We start from the raw sequence: 27,068 nt of genomic DNA, 5'->3' as shown, positions 1-27,068 counted from the left end.
GCAATGAATTCGAACTAGACCCGAAGACGGATTAGCGTTTGCCGGGGCCAACCAGGGGTTCGTTCACAACATACCCCTCGTGGAAGCCAGCGAAAAGATGAAAGAATGGGGGTACAAGTCGTATCATCACATCATGACGAACGAGTGGGATGACCGTTACATGGCTTTCAACAACAGCAAGGATTATCGAGTCTGGGGGTTCGAGCAGGGGCCCGCGGATGACTTGAAAAAGTTCATGCTGGACACGCCGAGAGAGTTCACTCATGCCGGAGTAACCAGATTGAACGACTCGATTAGAACGTACGTGTGGACGCTGTTGGGTGCACAGACACAAACGCTTTCCAACATCCTCGGTAAGTGCTATCCGACGCTACCAAGACGTGTTGGAATACGCCCGGTCGAAAGTCGACTACGTGTTCGACGTGGGATTGTACATGGCTCCGAGCGATATGCAACTGAGAGTAAAAAATGTGGTGTACAACAACGAAAGAGTCATAGCCACAGCCGACCAGAAGTTGGGTGTCAATGCAGGCATCAACGTGAGTCACGTCCCACCTCCCACGACCCGTGAAACGGGTATAGTGGTGTCACCCCCGAAACCCAGGGTTCAACCAACACCACCACAGCCACTTCCACCACACCGGGTGGCTGAAAACAAGGAACACATCGATCTTAAAACAGCACTGGTGGTTGGCGGGATCGCGGTCGGTTTGGGTCTCATTTGGTTAAAAATTCCTTAACCGTGACGTACACCAGCTCGGCCACAGCAACGGTGGCTGCCCACAGGTTTTGTCCGAGCCACGTGACTGTTTAGCCAGCGTGCTCAGCAACCACGAGACGATGCTACCCAGGATGCTGGGCAGGGCTTCGGCGGCCTGACAAGCAAGTTTAGCCAGGACTTCACCGAGTGATTTCAGATGTTTTTTTACCCAGTCTCTGACGTCACCACCACTTGGTGGGGTGGGTGTACCACCACTTGGTGGTGTGGGGGTACCCCCACTCAGCGATACGACCAGGGTTGATATGATGAAGCCCAGTGCTGTAAGAACGCTGGCGATGGTGATCCCTTGCTCTCGGAAGAGGATTCGGATCCTGGCAGCCAACGTTGTGTCCCCATTCAGGACTCGATTGATGGTTTCCCGCACGCGGTTGATCTGAGATCGAAGCTGTTCTCGATTCGAGGAAGCGGATTCCAATCGAGTCCGCCTCTCATCTTGTAAGTCGCGCAATTGTTTTTCGATGATGGTTTTCAGAGACTTGTCGTCTTGGACCTGACAGTTTCCCCATGTTGTTCATGAGTTCTCCGGGTACGTACGTTTCACGGCTTCTTCTTCTAGGCCGTACAGTTCCCTCAGGGGAAATTCGAAACCAGGCAAGGGTTTGTCATGGTGCGTGGCCAATATTTTTTCGAGACTGTCTGATGTTTCTTTAGTATATTGGGCCATATTCCCTTCACCGCTGAGTTTGGCCCTGAGGTTTTGCAGATCTTGGACGCCCTTCGGGGAAAGCTGAGGCCGTGCGCCACCGTAATCTGTGAAGCTTAGTTCCTCACAGATCAGTTTGCTCCCACCAGGGCGACTGGTGAGTGTTGACAAAGCATACGGTCCTCTTTTCACGCCTTTTTTCCTGATATCGACCCCCGGGTGAGCCCTCAATCGCAGCGTGCCCTTCTTATCGAGGGTAAACTTGGAATAGTCTCGTCCCCACGGCTTGATGTTTTCTCTCTTTTCAACTGTAATTATCGTCGACGGCCGGCTGTACAAGTTCAACGATTAAGGGGTTGTTCGTGAATGAGGTTTCCTCCTCCCCGAACGTCTGGGCACTATCATCCCACATATCATCCATCGGGATGTCCTCATGACCGCCTTCAGCCATTATTTATATTAAACTTATATATTTTATGTATATAACAATGTATGGTAGGAAACTAGATCCTTTCTGAAGATCAAGAGAGCCTCTAGGCGTTAGAGCTGTGTGCCAGTCAGTGACCATCACCAACAATCCCAGCAAGATAGACCAGAACCAAACGCTGCTGGTTCAATTCCCAAACCTGGGCGAGAACGATTTCATCGTGCCCGGCACAGTTCGACTGACGTTCAACCTCACGTTGACCTCCGCATACGACAAACGCGAGCTCGTGCGGAACGTAGGTCGAGCCATCATCAAGAAAACCACCATCAGCGGCAACGAGGTGTTGAGTATCGATGACAGCGACATATTTGACTGCTACGGGGACCTCTGGAAAAGCGAGGGAAAACGCGTCAATGACGTGTACCAAGGTATCAGCAAATCGACTCGGTTGCGCGTGGGGTACGGCTTCATGCAAGACCAGCTCGACAAGATCTCGGCGGGTGAAAACGCCATCGCCGAAGCGTACGGGAGCCGGTTCTGCATGCTGCTCGACTTCGAGTAGCTCACGGGACACGCGCTGTTTTACCAGGCCGCGCTGGGTGATAGGCTTGAATACGAGCTCACGTTTAACCACTACAGCAAAGTTGTGCGTACGCCGAACGGTGATGAGGCCAGTTATGCCATCGACAACATCTCTCTGGAGTTCGACATGGTCACTAGCCCGGAGCTGGCAAGGCAGGTTCGAAACCAGTACTCGGGGAAGGTGGCCATCCTGTATGACCGCATACTGCGGCATAGAGCGATCATACAGGATAAGAGCGACATTCTGTGGAATATCAACCTAAACGTGCCGGCGCGCTCAATGAAAGGCATCCTGATCATCCCCGTGGAGGATTACGAGCCCTTCAGAAAAGGACAGCGAGAAGTTTTTCAACCCCGACATTGAAAAGGTGGAAGTGACCATCGAGGGCGTGCCCAACCAGCTGTTCAGCGCCGGTATGAGGGCACACCAGCAGTGGGACGAGATAACGAAGCTACCGACCCGGCACCAACACGTCATCAAGGACCTGGATCTAAGCTCCGTGCAGATCGGTGAATACCTGACCACCAAGTACGTGCTATGGTTGGACATGCGATCCACGGACGACGATCAATTGCACGGCAGCGGCCGCCGCATCGACAACGGCAGCGAGGGGATAACAATCCAGATTACCAAGAAGGCTCAACCTGCGGGCAAGTTGAAATTATATCTGTGCGTGATTATGGACGCGCAACTTAACATAGACAATGGGAGATTCGTGCAAGCCATCTATTGATCTACCCCGCGACCCGCACTGCGCCATAGTGTGCGGCAGATGGGCTGTGGGAAGACCGTTTTCGTGCTGGATATGCTGGAGGGGTACTACCGGGATGTGTTTGATAACATCGTTATCATGTGCCCTACTTTGCACATGAATAGAACGTACACGGAAAGACCTTGGGTGATGACGGACCCGGGAACACGTCTGCAGGACTGGTTGAAGGCTTATCACAGGAAATTTAAAGGGGAGTCGACGCTGTTCATCCTGGACGACTGCAGCGCTAACAAGGAGATAACAAAAAAGAGAGACATGCTATCGTACCTGGCCTTCTCCGGCAGGCACGCAAAGCACAGCGTCTGGGTGCTAACGCAGAAGTTCAACTCGGTGTTGAAAGACCTCAGGGAGCAGACGCGATGGGAGGCCTTATTCCACTGCAAGGACAGGGATTCGTTCAAGGAGTGTTTGAGAGAGAACGATGTTATGAGCAAACTAGAACGGGAATGGGTGAAGAGGCAGCTAGCCGAGACGAAGCATGCTAAGCTCGTGCTCAAGACCGACCAACCCGTGGACTATAGGGTGTTTTAGCTTAGCAATGCTAAGCAATGTTGAGCAAATGCCAAGCAATGCTAAGCAATGTCTTAGCAATTAAAAGTTACTATTCTATATGGCTTGTGAAGTGCTCATCGTCTGCAATTTAACCTTTATCTCGCTGTGTTTCGCCTGTATCGGTTATTATATCATTAGAGTTCGCTTGTCATATTATAGGATGGAGTGCAACGTTCTGCCTCGAACAACTGTTGGTGGAGGGTGATAAGCGACCTGATGACGACAAGCGAGAGAAACTAATGGCGCTACGGCTCGCGGCAAGGCCAAACAATACTTTGGGGACAATATCACTACTGATAAGATTCAGAAACTACCAGCCGATGAGGTTGATAAGCTGTACGCGAGATATGAGTCCCGGCTCGGGGCCTAGATGATGAAGACCATAAAATCGACCATGGCGCAGATCTACACCGGTTTGGCATCGTATGTCCTCCCCATTCCCCCGGAACGTCGACTCTACCTGTGGGAGGACCTCGAGAAGGACCCCTTTATCGAACGCGCTTCTGCTGTACCATAAGTACGGTATGTTCTTAGCCCCGGTGACATCAAGGCGAAGCATTGTCAATTTAAAGAGGGGAATAATAATCATAATAGTATACAAGATGGATGCTGCCCAGACAACCCCGTTGTCAGAGGAGATACCGACCCCAGTACAAGTCACCAAGCAGAAGAACCCTAAAAGGGTCGCCGCCGGTACAAAAGGTGGTTTGGCTAAGCATCACAAGAGTAACTATACTCTGTGGATAGCTGTAGGCACAACTGCTGCGGCTCTCTCATTATTCATGCTACATCGTAAATCCCCAAAGCCAACCCCACCCCCACAGGCACGAGTAGAGGTAAACCCCCATATTATGATGTAATTATCGCAGTCAAGCCATAGTTGAGAGATTCAATAGGACTTTGGCCGAGCGCTTATTCGGGCATCAGTATGCGAGAGAAATGGCCACCCCTGGAAAACGATCGACGGAATGGATAGCGCGGCTACCTCAAGTGGTGTCGGCCATCAACCACGAAACCACTCGGCTAACCGGGAAGAAACCGGACGACGCTATCAAACTGAAATCAGTGATAGCCGAACCGCCTGCACTATCGCGTGGGAAGGAGAAACAGATACCTGATAGGGCCCTCGTGAGGTACCTCTACGAGCCGGGGGAACACGAAGGGGACACTCGGAAACGACCCACCGATCCGACATGGTCAGTCAACACTTACAACATAGATAAAGTGGACATCAAAGCCGATTTGTTTAACTTGTACTACTTGAAAGATGGACCAGAGAGAGGTTTCTGGCCAGAGAGGAATTATTGATCATACCATACGGCACAATGTTACCCGCCAAACAAAATATTTAACTGTCGAGTGATCCCAATAGTATCCTGTAACCAACTGTTTCCTCGAGGTCAACACGACATAGAGCTATCGTGTCACGTGATCAGGAAAGTGTTGGTTCACGGTCATAGTGACCAGGAAGTTAACTGGGGGTTCAAACAGTGGTATATACAATTGCGGAGAGAGATAAGGGCCTGACAAAAGCTTTATTTCATAAATGAAGCTTTACAGAGTCTTTTGTTGGACTTGATCTCGTACCCTCAGTGTATATACTACTCACATTGCACCCATGTGGGAATCGAACCCGGTCTTCAGCGTGAAGAGCCAACACTTTAACCACTAGGCTACCCCAACTCTGTTTTTTAGAAAGGGTAGATGTATCGATGAATATATTTCATAGTTTTACGCTTAACACAGAAAGATTTAGAGTCAAACATCTATGAAAATATGTATTCCTAGGCTTTCCTGCCACAGAAGAGTTTATTATTATGTGCATATCATACAGACCACCTAACACCCTTGTGTTATACTGGGATAAAGAAGAACATTCACTTGAAATTGCACTAGTTTATATGCGCCATATCTTGTTTGACTTGGTGATTTTAGTGCAGATTTTGCTCGGGCTTAGAGCTTGATCTCATATAAAGATTTATGTATAATTGAAACTCTTATGCTCACAAGTAAAGCAAAATTTTTTTGTGGGGGATTACCAGCGATATGTGGAACAATTGTTCTGCCTCCAGTGAAAATAAACGTGAATGAATACAGTTGGATGCTGCTAGAATTTTTACTGGTTTGACCAATTTTGCATCAACAGAAAGTTTATATTTCCAAACAGGCTGACCACCACTAAAGAGGACGAAAACGAGTGAGTGAGTTAAGAGTTCTTGTCATATCAGCAGTATTTCAGTCATATAGTGCTTAAATAAGTTACACATTCATGGCACATAAACCTAGAATATAACAAGCATTGTCACTAAGGTGACATAATCCCCAGCCGCAAATTATCAAATCAAACTTATAAAGTAATGAAAGTTTAAGATGAAGTTAAATGTCAACAAAAACATGACCAGTCAACCTCTCTTGATATCTTGCTCTTTAGTTGTTCAAACACACACGTTTTCAAGACTGACTTTGACCTTGAAATGAATGTCATAGTGTATGAAATATGCACAAATAGTACAAAAGAAATTGCTTATTGAAAAACAATCAAGGGAAGTCTTGAAAGTCTATGAAGAAAATCCAGTGAACCATTCTTGAAATATCTTGCTGACAATTCAGGTTAACAAGCTGAATCTTCAAAGTGTCGTCGTGACCCTGAAAATTAAGTGAAGGTTATTGACTGGGCCCTGACCTTCCCTAGATGAAGCTTGGTGTCAAATATGAAGAAAATCCAGTGAATATTTTTATGATATCTTGCTGACTATCTTAACATGCAGGTTAATATGCTGAAATCTTCAAAGTGTCTCTGTGACCTTGAAAATTAGGTAAAGGTCACCAAACCTGACTTGGACCTTTCTTATACTGTGATGAACCTAGGTACCAAATATGAAAACAATCTAGTGAACAGTTCTTAAGATACTCCAATTGCATGCGGACGGACGATGGATGACTTAACGGATTGAGATTCTGAGTAGGTCAAGGTCACCAAACCTGACTTGGACCTTTCTTATACTGTGATGAACCTAGGTACCAAATATGAAAACAATCTAGTGAACAGTTCTTAAGATATTCCAATTCATACGGACGGACGTATGGACGAACGGACGGACGGAGCCTAATACTATATACCCCGCTTCGCTCTAAACGCTAGGCGGGGGATAAAAACCTGTTGATGAATCACAATCACTGTTGTGTACTGATCATGACCACTGCGAAGTATGTACAGCTTAATTTATTTACAATAACTTTTTACAGAGTGAGTGAAAGGCTCTGAAATTTTGACGTGTTTTGTAAAGCCAAATGTTCGAGATTCAGTAATAATTTGGTCAATATAGGTCCCAGTATTTATATATCAAATGAAACTTTATTGTCACCACCCAGACCAATAAACCACATGACTACAAACATATGCGTCAGCAATGTGTTAAAGTAAGGACAAACATGACAGGACCAAATATTAAGCTTGACATCAGCCCAAAGCCATCACTGTGTATCACCCATATGTTACTTCAGAGCTCTAATTTTTACACACTTGCCGCAAATATTCGAAAATATTCGAAAATGCGATCACTATCACTGGCACGCACTGTACAGAATCACTATCACTGGAACGCTGCAGTACAGGGTTCCTGGGGGTGAAATTCAGTTGTCATCATTGGTGGTATCATCTATATCTCTTGGGCATCACATTTCCATTTCCCTAAACCTGCACTAACGTCTGGATGCATACCTATGGTTCTGATGCTGATTTCAAATCATCTGACATTGACTTTATTAAGATTTCACTGACCAATCAAATGTCATTGTAGGGAAAAAGGAATGGTAGATCACTTGTATTGCCCAGGTACCAAAGCCACTGCAAGTTTTTTGATATGAAGACATCTTTCTAATCAAAAAAGATTTCAGAGGGATTACTCATGTTTTAGTCAGTTAATATTGAATTTCTCTTGTATCTTCAATGGAACAGAGTGCCATCCTGTTAGGATATTGCCAAACACAACACTGAGGACTCGAAGCTTTCATTTCGATTGTTCCGCTAAAACTGAGGAGCAATGGAAATGGAAATCAAGGGCAGGTACTTTGAGATTGCAATAATCACAGAAATGAATCAAGAGGTGAGTGTGAGGTGAAGGATCGCCCACAATCTGGACAACCCAGAGTGACGTCAGATCGTGAAGACAGGGCACTATTGAGGCTACCTCAACAGCCACCATTCGCCACAAGCACCGACCTGAAGCATCACTGGTTACCATTTTGATGGGTCCTGAATCGCCTAAGGGTAGTGTGTACAACTCTAGAAGGGTCATCAAACATCCTTCTCTGAGAGATCATCACCAACAAGCATGTTTAGCTTGGTGTCTGATGAAAGACAATTCCTTCTTCATGTAACTGATGGATGGATGCTTGAGAGTTTGGGGACAGTGAAATACAGCATTTGCTGGAAAACCCTATTCAACCAACTGCTTTTGGGGAAGGTTCCATTATGGTTTTGGATGTGTGACGGATGATCAGTATATCTCTGGATGTGCTGGTTCCAGTTGTTGCCCCCCCATTTTGATGATCATCTTCACGCTACAAGACCTGTGTTTATGGATGACAATGCTAGACCACAAAGTTCTCATGCAGGGACAGTTTTCATTCAGAATGATGCAGGGGCTCACTCTAACGTGGCCCTCCCATGAGTCCAGACCTGAACTCCTGGGGCACATTTAAGACTTTATTGGGAGACAGATACAAGCTGTGTACCAACCGTTCATAATCTACGAGATTGAAGCAGCTTTTCACCAAGGATGTAGACAGACTCTCTGTAATGGTTACGACAACTGATACGGGTATGCAATGTAGGGTACAGATAGTTATCCAAGCATGTGGAGGGTACACTAGTAGGGGTCCAGATAATTTTTCAACATCAGAGTACATACTCCTTATGTTTTCAACACAGGAGTACTGGAATTTAGAGAACTGAATGGAATTTAATGGAGTACAACCAGTAATCTTGTGTTTCATTTCATATATGCACCACAACATTGCTACTCTTGTGTAACAGGTCAATAAACAATAAAAACAATACTTTTCAGATAAATACATCTGTAAATGATTCTAAGTCCGTACACCATTGCTGTGATGCCTATCTGGTATGTTTTCTAAATTATTTCCTACGGCATCATGCATATTTTATATCCCGCATATACCGATACAGCCCTTATTTGGAGCCCTGGCTAGATATTGATTGAACGCTCCAAAATTATAGATATAAATTCTGTTTTCATCTCATTACATACATTCCATGTTCCTTTGATCCTCTCTCAGACTCCATACTTGTAACAGTGACCGGACAAAATCCACCCCAAAATTGCCAGCCACCGGATAAAAATCCACCTCTTCTTAACAAAAATGGACAAAATCCACCTTTCTCAAATTGGCTATTGTTAAAAGTTTTAGTGTGTCCTGATCTTTGATCAAGTTGTGTTGCTCAAGCATTGCAAGCATTGTTTTTATAGCATTTACGCTTTCCTAATTGGCTGTTGTTCCTAGATGTTGTTTCAAACATTAAAGGTTTCTCCATTTGTCACATTTGATCACTACTTTAATCCTCTTCATGTATCATTAAGTAGTCTCACACTTTGATCATTACGCAATCCCTTTAAAGAATTAAGATGTTTTTTGCAAAGCCTGATTGGAGCCCATTATACTCATGTTTTGATAGAACATACTTTTTAATGAGTTTGAGAAGAAAGAGAGCAAGTCAATAATTAGGTGGGAGTGTTCCCAACGGAAACCGCTGTCTTGCAAGGGTTCAGCGTACCACAGACATGGAAGTGAAGAATAAAGTACTGACAACCGACCACTGCCACCCCAGACCCCAGCGCCACCGGGCCCCCTCAAGTTGCGGTCAGAGATGAAGCAGAAGGCCAGTACATCCCGGAGACACCAAACCGGGTTCTTCCCCAAGAAAAGAACCAGAACAACCACCAAACGCCTCAAGAACGCCTTGAAGGTCTGTGCAAGACCCACGCAGCGAAGGAAAAGACACTGAGGACTTTCTCCAAGGCCAGCCGTTGCTCACGCGGTTGAAATGTGGCAAGATGTTTAGTCATAGATATGTCTGAATGTGTGAAAATATATGCTGTTGTCATATTTATATATGCAAAATGTGCTTACATATGTATTTTGTTTTTTGGTTATCGATTATGAATGACTGATATGAATAAAATTCATTTCTGTGACTAAACATGTCATTAGTTTTTTTCTTAGGGTGGAATTTATTAGGCCGGATTTTGTCCGGGTGGATTTCTGTCCGGTGGATTTTGTCCTAGGTTGTAATTTTGGGAGGATTTTGTCCGGGTGGATTTTGTCCTTGATTCGCTTGTAACAGGTATCATCTTTTTGAGCCAAATCAGATGACTTGTGTTTTGCATCATATCCATTATTAAAATGATGAAGGATTAACTGTCCTTTTGTGTGTTTCTTAGTAGTCATGACATGATCATACAGAAAGACATGCAGCTTATTTGATGTAGCATGCATGCACACCACTGATATTAAATACTAAACAGGCAACTTTCTAAAATTCAATTACCAGGCATGGTTAACTTTTTCCAAATGTATAGAAGAAACCAAGATCTAGTTCTTCTTATTGGCCATGTCTAAAATCCTCTCTGACAAGCATGTAAATCCTTTAAAACACATAGTGAAAGTCATGAAAAATGAGCAGTTGCTGGAAATTTCTGAGCTATGTTTCAACACAATTCATGCAAACTATGATGTAGTGCCTGAATTGCTGGTGTAAAACAATTCCTCCTAGAGGTGTAAAAAGCCCCCACACCTGGAGAAATGATATAATCTTCATTAGCAAACTGTTTGTAAAAGCAGTTCTTCAAGTTTGGGAACTTTCAGCTTTATCTTAACAGCTTACATATTTGTTTAAAGGTCACATGCAACGAAAACACAACTTCTCAGCAGATTCTGATACCTTCAGCAGTATGGACTTACCAAAACAAATCATCAAAATGCAAATTCAACTTATAAAGTTGAAAATAAAGCGATGAAAACCCGCTAGCGCAAATCAGAGTTCAAACGACTAATCAATTTTCCCCAAGCTTCGGGGAATTTAAGTGGTTTCAACAGCTGGCTGCGCTCATAGCATTATGCGCAGTGAAATAGGTTCGCAGCTTGAAGCGGGTTGTCCGGGTGAATACTCAGGTGAAGGCTTTGGTGTGGAGCTTATTTTTCTACTGTTTTGTTGATATTTCACAGGCGCCAGCTTTGTATATGTTATGACAGTAGATCACCCAATTTAACTGTTTATATAATTTCATTTGTCTATTTCACCACACGCTCTTCTTACCGAGTCACTTTCTCAGTTCGACACTTAAAAGCAATGTCATTATTTAGCGCTGACAGAATTTCTAACTGTGATATAGATATGTCGCTGTCACAGTCAAAACTCAATGTCTGTTTTATTGACACCTATGTGTCTGCCTGCCTGTCTGCTAATGACAATATTTAATACACAACTTCGATCACTGACCACATGTAATTTGAACTTAACACCTATCAGGCTATACACCATAAACAAAACGCATTGATTTATGGCCCGAGTTCGTCTCTGTCACATTATGTAATTACACAGACAGGCAGGTGCGGATACCTTTACACATGACTATGTTATGATGTCTGTTGATTGCAAAATGTTATACACAAAAAATGAGCATGTATTTACAAAACCCAACATCTCTATATACAATAACACAATGAGCTGTGAGGATGCATCTGCAACTGAGCCAGCCGTTACACTTGAGTGCACACCCACCCGCCTGACTGGGTTTGGTATCCCCGCCTGCTTCGTGCTTCTTGGGAAGTAAACCCAAGTACAAAATATTGCACTTTGATTTGGGATTGTACGCTTATAATTTTGTTTATATGTTTTTCATAACCAGCAATGTATATTATATGTCATGAATGAGTGATAACCTGTGTTGTAATTATGTTTGATTTTGGTTGCATGTGACCCTTTAAGCATATAACGAAATAACGTAATATTGGCCTTTTTCCCCTGAGATGTTAGATATTCTCACTATGTTGTTTGTTGTTGTTTGTTGTCCATGGCCATACCTTTGCTACTAGCTATCTGCAGGGGCACCAAAGCCCAGTGTCGGAAAGGTTTTCACTCACTCTCATGAGACATGCATAGCCACCATGACATGAGTCATAAATCATCCAGAATCGATATAATGTATTTCATCAACTTTTTTCTTAGTGGTGGCAGCTTGAAGGTACTAAAATCCTTATCCACTTTCAGTTATCTAACTCAACTCATCAGGAATAAGAGCACTGCATACCGTCACAATGAGACCAGTGCAAAAACAAAGGAAAGCAAATTGAATGTCAACAGGGAATGGATTAAAACACAAACCCATCTAGAATACAGAAAACCATGGTTATAAAACTCAAAAGGAAAACTTTTCAAGTTATTATAAACCATACCTCATTATATGCATATCAATCCAAATATAAAGCAAGTGGCTGGGATAATAAAAGAAATATAGTTATATCTCAAAACAAAATATCATTATCCCAAACATACATACATCAAATGATAATAATTTTAGAATACATCCCTCTACCACCTTCTGATTTAGCCTCACCTTGAACTTGCTTCCTCTGATCCACATGATAACTGAATAATTGAATACAAAATACATAAAATACATTTAGTTATGTCGCTCTTCTTCCTAGTGTAATTTTCCTAAGTACTATCCAAAGGAGTTGTCTCCCCTGATAGCACAGGTACAGTATCATTTTCCTTTTGGGTAACGCTTTTATGTAAAGCACTTTCAGATTCGTGGGAAGGAGAGTCTTAAGTCTTATGGCATTGCAAGAATTATTATTGTTGGGTTGATAATACTTTTAAAAATTCTTAACAAATACATCCTCTAACATTCTTAATATTGGTCTATAGGTCCCACATAGGACGGGCCCATAGAAGTACCCTGGTTAAATTCATACTGATGATGTTCTGACGACGCTACTCTGGATCTGTATCTCAATCCACTCCATGCCATCGATTGGGATACACCCCTATCATATTTACTCACAACCAATCATTTGAGTACGGTAGACCAACAATGGGCAGCACACAAGGCTTTTGGCGATCACAAAAATCAATCTTAGGTCCAAACCAATGTAGACTGCCCCTCAGTGATGATGACCGTTTTCTTTCCTTTCTTGGCATGACTCTCTCGACAAGACAAACATGTTAAGCCTTCAAGCTAAAGCACGTTCCTCTCAATCATGAAGGTCAATTTTAATCCCTTTTTCCCGAGGAAGGGCTAGTCAGTGAGGATACAGACTGGGCAACCATAGACCCTAACCCACGCAATCCTTTTGCAAAGTCTAGGGTCACATCTGTCGCAGAAAATGTGGTAATGGCCACCGTTTGATGATACCTTCGACAAGCCGGACATGACCAGTTAAACGACACCGCCTATGAAACAAAGTATGATGCAATGGCTCTTGATCTCATGTGGCCGAGTGACCCATATGAGAGAAGTTGCACATCCGCCCCATTTAGGCATGATTAATAAGTTTTCTTGATCCAGACTGCGACTTTATTTTTCGTTACATATTAACGAAAGTAACTGTGCATGACATATAACTGCATAAAATAAAAGTTATTTGAAAAAATTGGCAAGAGTTATTAGAAGATGACATATCCCTCGCCCCCATAAAATTTTGAAAGAAATCCAATCATATGATTTCATACTTTAAAGTCTAGTATGTCTAAATTTGTTTCCATGGAAATCAAGTGAAAATATAAATGTAACAAAATCTGCAAATAAAGTAAAGGCACCACTTCAAGATCAGTTTTGATATATCTGCCAAATTCTTGTAGAAAGATCTTTGAATATTTTCTCGGCTCTTTGCTCCAGAAACCAAGCCCACCCTCCCTTTTGAGTGCAGAAGAAGTTCAAAACATTTCCACGGAAATATATGGAAACCAAGAAAAATAAAATGCCCCAAATCTGTAAATAGCAAAAAGGCACCTCTTTTAGGCTCTGTTTAAAATATCTAGCAAGTTTTGTTGAAAAAATATTGAATAGTTTTCGAAGCTGTGCTCCGGATATGAAAGCTCCACCCTCCCTTTTGAGACTAAGTCCAAAAATATTTCTATGGAAACCCATTCTCTTCCCACAGAGGTTACTTTGTCAGTATCTTCTGTTCTAATATAGCCATATCCCCAAAATCCAAAATCCCTTAGCTGCAAAAGCATTCCAACACCTAATTATCTCCCTTCTTTCTATCCAATCAGAACACGTATTACATCGACTTTAGATTCAACTTTGATTCAATACAAGCAAATGTAAGCTACGCTAAATGATCCCCATCGCCGGGGACTCTGTGTTGATGTTACACACAAAGACGCTTAATGCTGTAGTTTGTCTGTCGTCAACTTAGGGCGTGTATGGAGACGCTTCACTGATCCGGGCCATAACATGACTGAGTGTTCTGTCTAGAAGAAATCGCTACATCATCGCAAGCGAGGGGAAGAGGCTTTGGTTTCTCAAGCATAATGGAAATTACCGTGGCCTTGCTTAATGATCACTTTTTGAACAACGCCGCTGATTGCATTAACCAAATCTGATTGCCTCCAATCACGAAGTCTTGAACGCCACATCATGAAAGGGTCAGATTAGAACAGAGAGGTTACGTGAGGAAGATACAGATGAGTAACTCCTGTGGGAAGACAACATGATGGAAACCAAGAAAACGACAAAAATCTGCAACAGCAAAAAGCCCAACCTTGCGTCCCACCCTGTTTGCTGACTTCCCCAAATCCCGGGCCGAAAAACACCAAACGCTCCTTAAGTTCCGTCTGAAACAAAATGAATAATGATCGATTCGATATCCCCCAAGATCATACGCCGGGGACAATATAACCCAACACCAACAAACACGCGTTGCCAAGTACTAAGTACGAAACCTGACGCCACATACCGCGCGTGGCACATGCACTTTGTGGGCAACGAACTCCACTCAACTTTTGCAATGCCTTTTGACCGGTCCACTACACACAACCGATAATGTTCCAATGAAGATGAGCCGATCAATATCCGGCCCCTGGAACGCCGTGGTCAATACATGTCAAACAAAACGTTCGTGGATATGCCCGCCAACGGCCTACAGAAAAATCAAATGGGAGACCGGAATGGCTCCAACATAAAGCGCCGATCTTTGCTGGTCAATCCAAACACAATCTAACCCCGATAGCGACATTTTCAAAATCAGGAAATCAATATAAGAGATTTTGCCTTCAGACCGATATCCACTTCGCGACATCTCACACAGCAAGACAAATCCACAGCTCGGGTTGACCCCATCTAAGGAATCAATTCCAGACTGCCAGTCTGATTGCTCGACCATTCCTGGCTTACATTCAATCAGTTTCCAGGACTGAAGCAGAACTGACTTAGGGAATATCCAGCTCCCTAACAGCCTCAGTAATTAGACTACTTGTGCTCTAACGTGAATCTGACAGGTAATTTCTTGGCTAGTGTAGATAGCATCTCTGGTATAGGAGATAATATTGGATGTTTCCATTGGTGGAGTCGAGATAACATCTGACAGCCTCAGGATGGCAGGGGCAAGTGTATATAGACGGGCGGCGGAACGGTAATTGGACACATGCTTTAGGTCTAACATTGACAGTTTTGTGGCTGAAGCATTGTGGTATGGGAAGGCACTCACATCTCATGATCGACATACAATTCAGCAAGATCATGCCTGTCCATTATTTCGCCTCATGCTGTGACAGATTTCCTGAGACAGCAGAAGATTTCTAGTTCTCCCTGGCTAGCTATTGTTTTCCTTTATCTGACCCCTATCGAAAGAATTTTGGATGAAATGGAGTTTTACATTTCATGTCAAGCCTAAAATCAGCCATTGACTAGCTGGGCATGAATTGGGACAAGCTGGTTCAGACATAGAACAACGCTCCCATAGCTTTCGGCTAATCATTTTAGTACGTCGCCTATGCATCAAGTTGTTGTTAAGCCTGCATCAACGCTAATGGTGGATACACACACGATACTGAATTTGTGTACTTGACTTTTGAAGGCAGCGCTTTGCAATACAGTTGAACCTCATTTACATGGACCTCGGCTTCTTCCTCGACATCCCGCCAAGACAAGCGTTTAGTGAAAAGAAACTTCTTCTTTCTTTAAACGTAATTATTGATACTGCGTCCGCGGCTTCCGACCTCGACGACGCATTTTTCAATCCATTCCCTATTATTTCCTTTGAGAGCTGACCTGATTACTCCTGAAGGCTTACTTACTGATTATGGGAAGGAGCATGGCATGCGAAGTTTATGCTTACAGGGATACTGCTATCTCTCGCATGCTCGATGTATGTCTTTGTTAATTACTTGTCAAACACATTACCTGATGCGGTATGATTTTGGCAGTGAGGAAATGCAATTAAGATTCTTTTGTTAGCGACAATACATCAAACAGATATACAATGCATTGTCATGATTCTGTGGTCAGGGACTCTGAGCATGGCTAGTCCAACCTGCAAACAACAAACGCCACCATGCGACCGTTTCCAGAAGCGTGAGCTGCAAAATCCTGAGCCCGACTGGCGAAAGAATCTTCATTATGCAACTCCAACACGTCCCTTGGCAAATTCAAACAGCCCATCAACCGCCATCCGCATTGACTTTCAGACCAACCAAAACGTCCGCGGTAAACGGGGCCCCACCGCAATTTCGATCTATCATTCCGTCGATCAGGCCCTGCAGCCATCAATGCCATATGGCAACCCACAGGTCCCGAAACGAAATCCGCAAAAAACAAACATAGACCACACCGGACACAGCTTCAACAATTGCTTAATTCTTCTGTCAATATAACCAGTACAAAGACTGAAACATGGAATGACTTCAAATCCAGCCAGCCAGTTAGCCACAGTGACTATGCCAAAGTCCCGATCATCACAAAGTCACTCTCCAATTTCATTTGCTAAAGACTGGTGTTGATGATTCCTGAGCCGCAGTTCGAAATACCTCGTGAAAGTGAAAAATGTAGGTTATCGCAACACGGGTGGATCATGGATGACTTTAATGTTACCAATAACAATGGACAGATAATTTACTGTAGGTTACCAAGGGCCTGCAAATATTTGAAACTGTAGGTTTGATGCAATAACAACTGTGCCAATGGGCCTCCGGTTGCCGATATTTGAATATTGTTTCAAGGGCATGTCATAAATGTTTAGGAGTTAAATTGGCACTATTTCTAATATTAACTCTGTCAATAGGAAAGCACAGCGATAAAAGAAAACACCCAGCTAAATCATAAAAGCATATTCTTTATATTAAAAATGGTATAATGTCAAATTATGCACAAAGTTATTTTTGACTCAAGTAGTATATCTGTTAGACTGACTCCTGGTACGATATCATCCAGAGCTTCCGCGAGCATCCTCCGTGGAAAGCCTCGGTCTTGTCAAGATACCACTAGAGACTCTTAGTACTGGGCATAAATGCGTTCATCTTGGTAAACCTTTTGTCCAGCCATAAGGGGCCAGGAGAAGGGATAGGTACACACTGTCCTTGGAGGTTTGAAAGCAGACTTCTTGATTCAGCGGCAAGGAACCCACGTAATGCCTCTTATGCAACAAATCTGAGGGGTTCTTGAGGAATGAAATGGACCTTGAATATCTCAGCATGTAGCTCTGATTACTCCATGGGGCTGTGACCAGGGCCATAATGAATGCAGTCTTCCATGCAAGATGAGAGAGAGTTGCCCTGTCCACTGGTTTAAAGGGATGGTGTAAAAATCACTGATCGTTCCACTGACAAACTCCCTCGTTTTAGGGCATCCCTCCAGCACAAGAGCTTAGCATGCTGGTAAGGATAGGATCTTCCAAATATGTATTCCTTCTTTAGTGAGGCACCGCTTAGTGTGGCTGGAGCAAAGGCCCTCAATAGTTCCATGCAGACGACATGTAAGCTAGTTTGCAAGATCCGTTAGAAATCTCCTGGCCATCATAGTTATAGATAAGGTATAATTCTGTTTCATGTGTGAAACAGTTTCTATTTCTAGCGCAATCTATAGACAAAACCAGTCTAGCGCTTTATTTTGCACATCTTATAGACAAGACCAGTCTAGCACTACTATCCAGTTGGGAATTTCAGTTTTCAGGATTTAGGCAGTATGGCGGAATCGGGCATTATTTTGGAAAACATCATTTAGGAACAACAATTAGGGACCATCCACAGCAACAAGCAAGTATGTATTAAGCTTTATATTTTGTATTTTCAGCGTAAATCTAGGTGCTTAAGTATCAGTTTGCTTGTTTGCCTAAGTTTGTTATTGTAATCTGCAAGGAAGCCTGTTCAGTTTCTCAATCAGGATAATTCATGGACAGGAATTTTACAGCGTAGGTTAATTACTAGACTTACAGTACAAATCCAGAAATTATTTGAGAATTTAAAGATTGTAAATGTTTTATTTTTTCACTCATTACTCATGTATTAAATGTGAATATATGCAGAACATAACTCCAGATTCAAAAAGACAGGCTAACAGTTAGTATTTTGTCAAGTCACCATGGGCAGCAATGCAGGCTTCAATGTGCACGGGCATACTACTGATCAAAGAAGTTAGAAAGTCGCGGATCCATGCTGTCCCAATATTGGACCACCTCTTCTTTCATTTCGGTAGCAATATTTGTCAGATTTTTCATATTGACACTTTCCTTCATAAGTCCCCAAACATTTTCTGCTTGATTTAGGTCAGGGCTATAGCTTGGCCAATCTAATAATGTCATATTTTGGGTCCCAAACCAGGCCTGTGAATGATTTGAACGATGTTTTGGTCGCTGTCCTGCTGGAAAATCAAAACATTTCCATAGAACACGTGAGCAGATGGGGAGTAAATGTCCCCCCTCGAGAATATCTGTGTACCGCCACTGTTCATATTCCCCTTCAATACACAGAGGGCTGCCGCCTCTAACACACATATATGCCACCCCCACACGCTAAAATTTCGGACTGTTTTTTGGGCTTGATACAAAGGTTTTTCAGTTTGTTTGGTCCAGAATTTCAGTGTATTAGGAAACAGCCACACAGAACTTTCATCTGAGAAAACCACAATGTCCCAGCTTAAAATTTCTATGTTGTAAGCACCAGTTCAACCTTCGGCTTTTTGGTTCAGGTTTCATGATCGGTGATGGAATTCCTCGACTTTTTCTGCCAACCCATTGCATGCAGTTCAGTTCTAATGGGGAACATTCTCAGTTATCTCCCTTTACTGCTTCGCTTAATAGATGGCCAAATCACTATGGTCCTAAGTGTACTTCCTCGCATAATGATGGTGTTCAAAGTTTATTGCACGGTCGATTCAAATGCTATAACATTACGACATGCCTGAGACTTGCTGCCGCGGCCCTCGAGATGCTGCAATAGAGGTCTCGACGTGTCCGGAGAGGTCAAAACTTGCTGAAATGGTGGTTGACTATCATTCGATGTAGCTGCATTTTAATGAAACAAAAGCATGACGGTAGCCGCCAGCTCGCTCTATTCTCTCACCTCAGTGTTGTGTGCTATTTCCACTTCTGACAGAGCCGATTTCAGCATTGTAACTAATTATGTTGAGTACCACATATTTTGTATCTTTTACAGTTTGAAGAAAACGCTGTTATTGTTATTCTCCTGCCAAATTTAGTTAACGTAAGTATGCCATCCCAAATTACAAGCAAGCAGGGCTTTTAAATCGATTCAGGGAAAAGAATGTGTTGCTTCCAAGAGGGACACACATGCTGTACAAGACTTTTCATAAAAACATTAGGGGCCTCACTGCAGTAACTCATCAAACCTACAGTACACAATCTTTCGGGCTATACAGCAGTTGGGTAAGAGTTCTCATTTAATTCCCCACCTAATTTTTAACTATAAAACAATACACTAAACTATAGTGTTTGCTCATCACAAAAATAGGCGGGGTACTAAGGAACTCTTTCCACTATATCTTTTAGCAAAGCAGTCATCACGGATATGGCTCTGGTTGGATGATACCTTCGCTTGTCTTCCCCTTCATACAGCACCTGGGTCATGCATCTTAAATACAGCTGGTAGCCTGACACTTGAGTTATATTGAGTAATCTTACTTTAAAATCTCTAATGCTTGTGTGATATTTTCACATATGCTTATATGTCCTAATGACTGGTAGGTTGAGTGGAGGCAAGTAAATTGGAACAGACTCCAAATTTAATATTTTCACTGTTTTAAAGGTACTAGTAATTGGCATTTCACAAGTAAATTTTCATGTGAACCTGTGGGTTAACTTTCATTTGCTTCTGCTTTTAAAAAGCAAGTTAGCATCATTATATACACATGTTTGGCACAGTTGTTGTTTGCGCTCGACAATAACACCTCTGCTCCCTTCACATCATGTTCATTGTGGAATTAAAGTTTACCAAGAATGCTAATACACAATTGACTTTTTCCTTTAATGCATTATATTACATCTCACTACAGGTGCCTGTTGTCCACAAAGATGAGGCCCAGGTGATTCCAGAATACACATGATACAGGCTAATGTTTGTTTACTTTTGGTATGAATTTTCTGAATAATGTCTGTGTACTTGTTGAACACACTTTTTTTGTATTAGACATATCTCCCTTATAGAAAAAATACAATAACGAGGGAGAGTTACTTGCTTGATAACGGTGTTAGTAGCCATACACCACAATGTCGCTCATATTATATTAAAAAGAAGTTGTATATCCATAGAACTCTCCTTGTTGTTCATCACACCAACTTCTAAATGCCACTCAGAGAAGGAAAAAATGTCAGCATATTTAAATTATGCTTCTCCATAGTTGAAACATTTGTTAAGAAGAATGTTTTCCACCTTTGAAATAAATGTTGTGGTTCGATTTCCTACATTTCAGAACTAGGGTAGGTAGGTAGGGTTTGGTTTTTTGGCAAAATATTTTTTACATTACCTCATGTGTCAGAAAAATGGGTAAATTTAATTGATTATGTGGTGAGTAAAATTGTTAGGGCTCAGCTGGAATATTTAGGGTCGGTCGGGAAATCGGAACCACAAGCTTTTTTTTTTTAGGCCCTATCTGAATGTATATGTTCATTATGTGACATGTCTTTCTCCACAATAGTAACTTAAATCTGATAATGATACATTTTCTCATAACTGGCAGTCATGAGATAATATTACCTGTATCAGTTTGGATAGTAATACTCCACTGATGTTTTTCAGGATGAACACCTCTCAGACAACAGAGAAAACCAGATGCTGTATGACCAGTTCTTTTTCCTGGACTGCATCAGCTAACCCACTTCTTAATGCTGGTGGATACTTGTGATGTTAAATGTAACATCAGTGAGGTCGCTGGGGAGGAAACAATCACCCATGATGATTTTGATGGAAAGAATATTGAGCCAAACATTTTCTCTCCAGACTGGGCACAGGCCAAATATGAAAGTAACTGTATATCAACACAGAGAGACAAACATGTCAGTGCTTCCAGTACTAACTACTATGCTAAGTGCTGCAGCAATTTGCATTTACACAGGACTGTCAAAATATTCAGACTTCACTGTTGTACTTCCATTTTTGGTTACTGTATGTATGTCTATATTTATGAATGTCCATACATGCAGAATATAATATGTTGAACAATAAATACTGAAATGACAACCCAGACTTTGATGATTTTTGTCTGATGATAACTGACACATGAAAATAATCATAAGTATTGTAGAATCTCAATTGTACTATTTAGACTACCATTCAAAAGCTAAATTATTCCTTGTTACAGTATTTCAAAGACACACTATGTTCACTGACACTGTGAGTCCATTATAATATTGATGAGCCTTGATGTAATTTTGCAAACCCTTTCACACATGCTGGAATAACAAATGTGAAATATTTAGATTCAAATTTAAAAGGCTCCCACCTTTAAAGACAATGAACCCCATACCCCCTGCTTCTGGCATCAGATAGTTCAGACCTCCAGTAATGGTTCAATGTGTTTATAATATTTCAGTATTTAACCCATGCTTAGTTACATTATTTGACAACACCTGAAACACAATTTCAAATAATATTCTTTGTGTTTTCAAAATGTGATCTGTCATTTTAGATACTGGTTATTTGTGTTGAGAGAAGAGACAGCCTTTAAAAATGGTACAGAATGGGGTGGGGTCATTATGCCAATTTACTGTACATTTTGGGGATTGAATAATGGCCTAAGGGACCGTTCATAATATATTTGGGGGATGTAGGGTGTGAGGTGATGATGAATTTTGTTCTGGAAAGGTAGAGGTCATCAATTTTGCACATGTACTAGGGGGGTAAGCAAATTTGTACATAATAAAGATTATGCTTAAAATTATGGGGTGGGGGGTGGGTTTAATTGATTTTGAATATGGCATATGCAAAGGGGGTGTCATGAATTGTAGGGAGGTCATTCACATGGTGATGATTTTTATGGAGAAGCATGTACAAACTCCCACCCCATTAATTGTGAACGGTCCCTACAAAATATGTAGAAACTATAAACCGGAAGTCGTGTGCTTATTTATCGTGTGAATGGGTGTAATATATTTTGTTGAACACACTGTCAACGAGTCGTTAATTTGATAAAAAATATTTTTGTTTCAAATCCTCTCGAAATGATCCGTTGACATAGCATTTCTTTTCCATTGCATCCCAAAGCGTCATAGGCTATGAGAATAGGTTGTTTACGTGAACGAAAACTGAAGCACTTGTGTTGTGCGCATAATCAGGTCAGTGCTAACGTTATTTGTCTAACGCTAATTTCAGTGTACACTTATCCTATGTTCTAACAACTATTACGCCAAGTATAATGCTCTGTGTAATGTGACATAGTGGGGAGTAAATGGTTTGATGAATTTACAAAGCACTACTCAATAAGAAATTGAGAGAAACGGCAATTTTACAATAACTGCAGTACCGTTCTATTAGCATGATTTTTCGTCCAGACACGCTAGTTCTTCATGCTTTGACAACAGTCTTCAGTCGGGGCAACTTTCAGCTTCTGTAATTCTTAATATAAGAACCACAGAGTAAAATGTAGGTTTAATGTCGATTTAAGTATAGGCTTGGCCGATAGGAAGGCCAGTATCAGAGTGACAGCTACTGTTGGACCGTAACTACCGCAGCGCTCCAAGTGGGCAAGGGGTCGCAACTCCAGGAATGTTCCCCATTGTCTCCTTACAGACAGCCACAGTTCCTCTGTCAATCATATCCAGCCTTAAGTTTTTTAAACTCCTTCGTTCTTTTTTTAGAAACAAGAATACCAAGCCACCTCCTGTCACCCGACAGTCAATTTCTGGGCCTACCTGCCTCCCTGGTGCTCAATGCCATATCCATTTGCAATACTTTTTCAAAACACTATAAACAGTGGACAAAGGATGCCTGTTCTACTTGAAATCACTTTAGCTGATCTGATGTCCTTGTTACAATACTCAAAAAATCAACTTCCTCTTCTCTAAATCATCCATACTGAGGATCACTGAAAAATGTCGTCTGCTAACAAGTAAACAAAGGTGGATAAATCTTCACAAACTAATGAAAAAGGATTAACGGAGTTGTCTCTCTTGAATGAAACCAAGCACTTGATAGCTGGTCAAAGTTGTTTATACTAGAAATCCAATTAAACATATTTCTAAAATTCTCAATAACTTCTGGTCATACTAAATATCACAGCAAGTGTATTTTTAAGTCTGTTATGATTTAGGTATTGTAGAAACACAATTCGCACTCTTTGTAAACGCTATTTAGGTATAAATTTCCCTCGCCTTTCATGTTCAAGTTGCTCAAGTGAAGCTCATAAAATATACAGTTTAGTAGTATATACAATGGGGGTTCTGGACCAGTTCCAACCAAAGCCTCTGCAAAGCCTTATTTCACAGATAAGGCTTTGGTCGGACCCTTAGCTCTTGCTACCATTACCCCTACTATAAAAAAGTTTGGGACGCTAGCGGGATACGAACGCACCTCACAATCGCGCTACTGAGCTACCGGGGGCATGGCTGGAGTGTGTTGGTATCCTGGGATTGCACCATCCAATACTGGGCTGCGTCTAACGTGCCGCTATGACACTATTGTGCCGCTATGCCATGTTTACCTCAATGAAACAGTTTAATGTGAATCGCCTATGATCTCTTTGGTGTTTGTAATAAAGGCTTGCTGGGCTTTTTTCACCCCTTGTTCTATGTACTTTTTTTTCTCGTCCTCACTGATAGCAGACTTCTTACGAGACTTTGAACGAATCTCTTGTTTCATTTTGTTATATTTTGTGAGTTCAGATAGAATTGAACGAAATTCCTCCTCTGAGATCTTACTGTCAGTGAGTGCAGTGGAAATACGCTCACTTACTGTGTTCAGCTTTGCTTCCGCCAGAACCCTGATCTCGTCGTGTTTCAATGCCTTACGATGCAGTCTGCGGGATGCAAACTTAAGCACCAACCCTAACACCCCTGCCATCCCAGCTGTTATTTCAATGCCTAGCACTACGGGGGTAGCCACGATGGTAGCTAACAACCCAACACCTGCTGCTCCCAGCCCATGCTGGTTGCCATAAGGGCAGTATCAGCCCCATCCACGATATTGAAAGCTCTATGGTACTTCTTACATAGTGCTTTACGCGTGTCGCGGTCTTGCTCTAGTTGGAGTTTTACATCACATAACTGTCTCAAGCGGAACCCGTCTACGGTTTCCAGGGTCTTCGCTACTTCCTCTACGACTGGGTACAGGCCCATCCTATAATATATATTACAAAAGATATTTTAATTGTTTCATTTAACCTTCGGTTAATGTACTTAAAGCTGATAATACTTAGATTAGCGTGCAGTAATGAAAAACGGGTCTTAGCTCTACTTCCATTAAGGAGACGAAACCCCATCAAGGCTTGCTAAAGGTCTGTTTCCCGATACCTTAGTAATACTGACAACGCTTGTTATTACACCTGGCTTCCCAATTTATGACCATATCGGTCCATAATGTAAATATACACCCCAGGCGACGGGTTATCCCCTTTGAGATAGACGCCTATGATGAATGTGTAGTCTCCCGCGAGAGGTAGAAGATGCTCTTGGTAAATGCGTAATTTGATCTCTATCTTCACCTTCCCCTGGAAGTTAACATGTTACCTGTGTGGTCAACTGATATTAAGTTGATATCTACACTAGATTCGGAATGAACGATCCTATAAGTATGCCGTTGTTCTTAATCTCGGAGATCTTGATATCATTTCCTTTAAAGGAGATATAAGGTGTGGTGAGGGTCATGTTGATTAACCATTCAGGCTCTTTAAAATCTGATAACGACACCCAGCCTACACGCTGTCTTTTGAAGTGCAGGATGTATAAGGTGTCTTCCTCACCAGGCTGATCGAATCCCTCCGTGTCCCCTAGGTCATTAAGCCGAGTGTTGGGGCGATGACTGGTCATTGCTATAATACTACTACGATATAGTTTCCAACTGGTTTTCTGATAATAGTTCAGGGTGAACTTCACCCCATGAAGTGTATGTTGTCAGGTAGGAAGATCTTGGTTAGTGATATCGTTTTTCCACGATCATGGTGACACCCTGCAGACTGGTGTTGGAGCTGACACCCATCCGCACGTAAACTGTGCAAACGTGATACTGGTGTTGTTTCACCCACCCGAAGTTTGACCCCTTCACGATCTCGACCTCATTCCCGATGGTTCCCTAGGTAGACTTTGATGATCAGTGTTGAGTTCGCCGGGTAGACTCTCCAGGATGGTGACCACGCTTCTTCGAATTCAGACACCAACTGCAATGTCACGCTTTGCATTCCCGGCTTTACCCGATAGCATGTGGGCTGCCATACTGGCGACTGGGCTGATGACTACGCTTACGCCTCTGAGTCGGACGTAGTTTCACGAGCAGGGTTCCTTTGTTCACGACTTTGTTTAGGTGGTTGTCTTTGTTATCCGTGAACACGAGGGGAGCCGAGCCTAATATTGAGAAACCAGTCGTCTTTATCGGGTAACAACACCCACTTGTCATCTTCGGAAGACGAAATTTTAGGGCTTGTTTCGGGCGACGGTAGTGCTCTCAACATCGCCTAAGTCGAACAGTTTGCCCCCGAACGATGGGTATATTATCCATTTATCATCCCCGGTGGTGACTAGGGTGTACCGAAAGTGTTGACTGTCGCTCTTGTGGTATCTACTATATCACCTAGGGCTCCACCGAGGGACTTCAACAACGCTTGTAAATGTTGTTTTTCAGTTGTAAGGCGCACAATTTACCATCTACTCCGGAGCGCCGAATCCGCTGCGGTGTCCCCGAGGTCGGAGATCCCCACATTGACGATTTTTCACCCCGGCCCTTGTGCGCTGGTCATTTTATGTGAAGCGCTAAGCTGAGGTATCCTATATTGACGGGATTATGATTTATATCTAACACCGATATTATCAGCTCAGGTATGTTGCCCTGGGTTAACCTCTTATACTGCGCGGTGAAAACGACTCGGTTCTACAGTCGTTGTATTTCTCCGCTTTCACCGCATACGGCTCTCAGTATAGTGGAAGGGTGACCCCTTGAATGTTGTCCGTTGTGCTCACCTGACCGAGATGAATGTACAGCTCTCGGTACGGTACTAGGTCGCCAGTAACTTCGCCTGTGGACGGTTGTTGTTGGTTTTATCTCTGCCAGGCGGTATACCGAGTGTCCTCGCCAATGGCGGCCGAGCCTCAAGGAGTTTCTTCCGTTGTTGATTAACACCACTGTGCCGCTTTGAGTCGCTCATCTTGAGTTCGCTCCCAGGGGTTTGAAGACCTCGCCGCTAGCGAAGCACACGCTGTAGTAGCCGCCAGTTATCTGGCTGCGAGCTCCACTGACGAACAGCTTATTGTTGCTGGCGCTGATGTTAGTCCATTCGCGTAGGTAGGTGATATCGCAGAGTGCGACTTCGAGTTGACCCGACGATATTATCGATCGATCGCGTCGTCAGCTGAACGGTCTCGCCGCCGTTATTCCTGGAAGTGTTATGTACATGTTAGAGTATATATGCTCATTATATAATAGTTTTAAAATGTACTCCCCTGGAGTGTTTTACCCTAAACTGGATATAGATTTCCCCCACATGAAGATTGTGGTCGCTGATGGGATGTATTTCAACGCCCAGCTTTTAGATGTGTTCAGCCTGTATAAATTTTCGGTGACTAACGCTAAGGTAGTTCATGCTTGGTTCAACAACCCGATGCAGTTCTGGCAGAATCAACTCAACT

The 27,068-nt window shown here is 42.7% G+C and overlaps 1 protein-coding gene across 1 annotated transcript in view; it reads right to left on the bottom strand.

Moving 5' to 3' along the window:
* Window positions 1–27,068, bottom strand: part of LOC124263234 (autophagy-related protein 9A-like) — a 216,914-nt gene that overhangs the window by 10,386 nt on the left and 179,460 nt on the right. Inside the window, exon 17 of the mRNA XM_046697826.1 lies at window positions 12,065–12,105. Coding sequence (XP_046553782.1) covers window positions 12,065–12,105 — 41 coding nt within the window. The remainder of the gene's footprint in view (window positions 1–12,064; window positions 12,106–27,068) is intronic.

The sequence above is a fragment of the Haliotis rubra genome, unplaced genomic scaffold (assembly GCF_003918875.1).
Source record: "Haliotis rubra isolate DU_JTF1 unplaced genomic scaffold, ASM391887v1 Scf873, whole genome shotgun sequence".
Lineage (NCBI taxonomy): Eukaryota > Metazoa > Mollusca > Gastropoda > Lepetellida > Haliotidae > Haliotis > Haliotis rubra.
The sequence above is the reverse complement of the archived record's forward strand: the minus strand, read 5'-3'. Positions and strand labels throughout refer to the sequence as shown.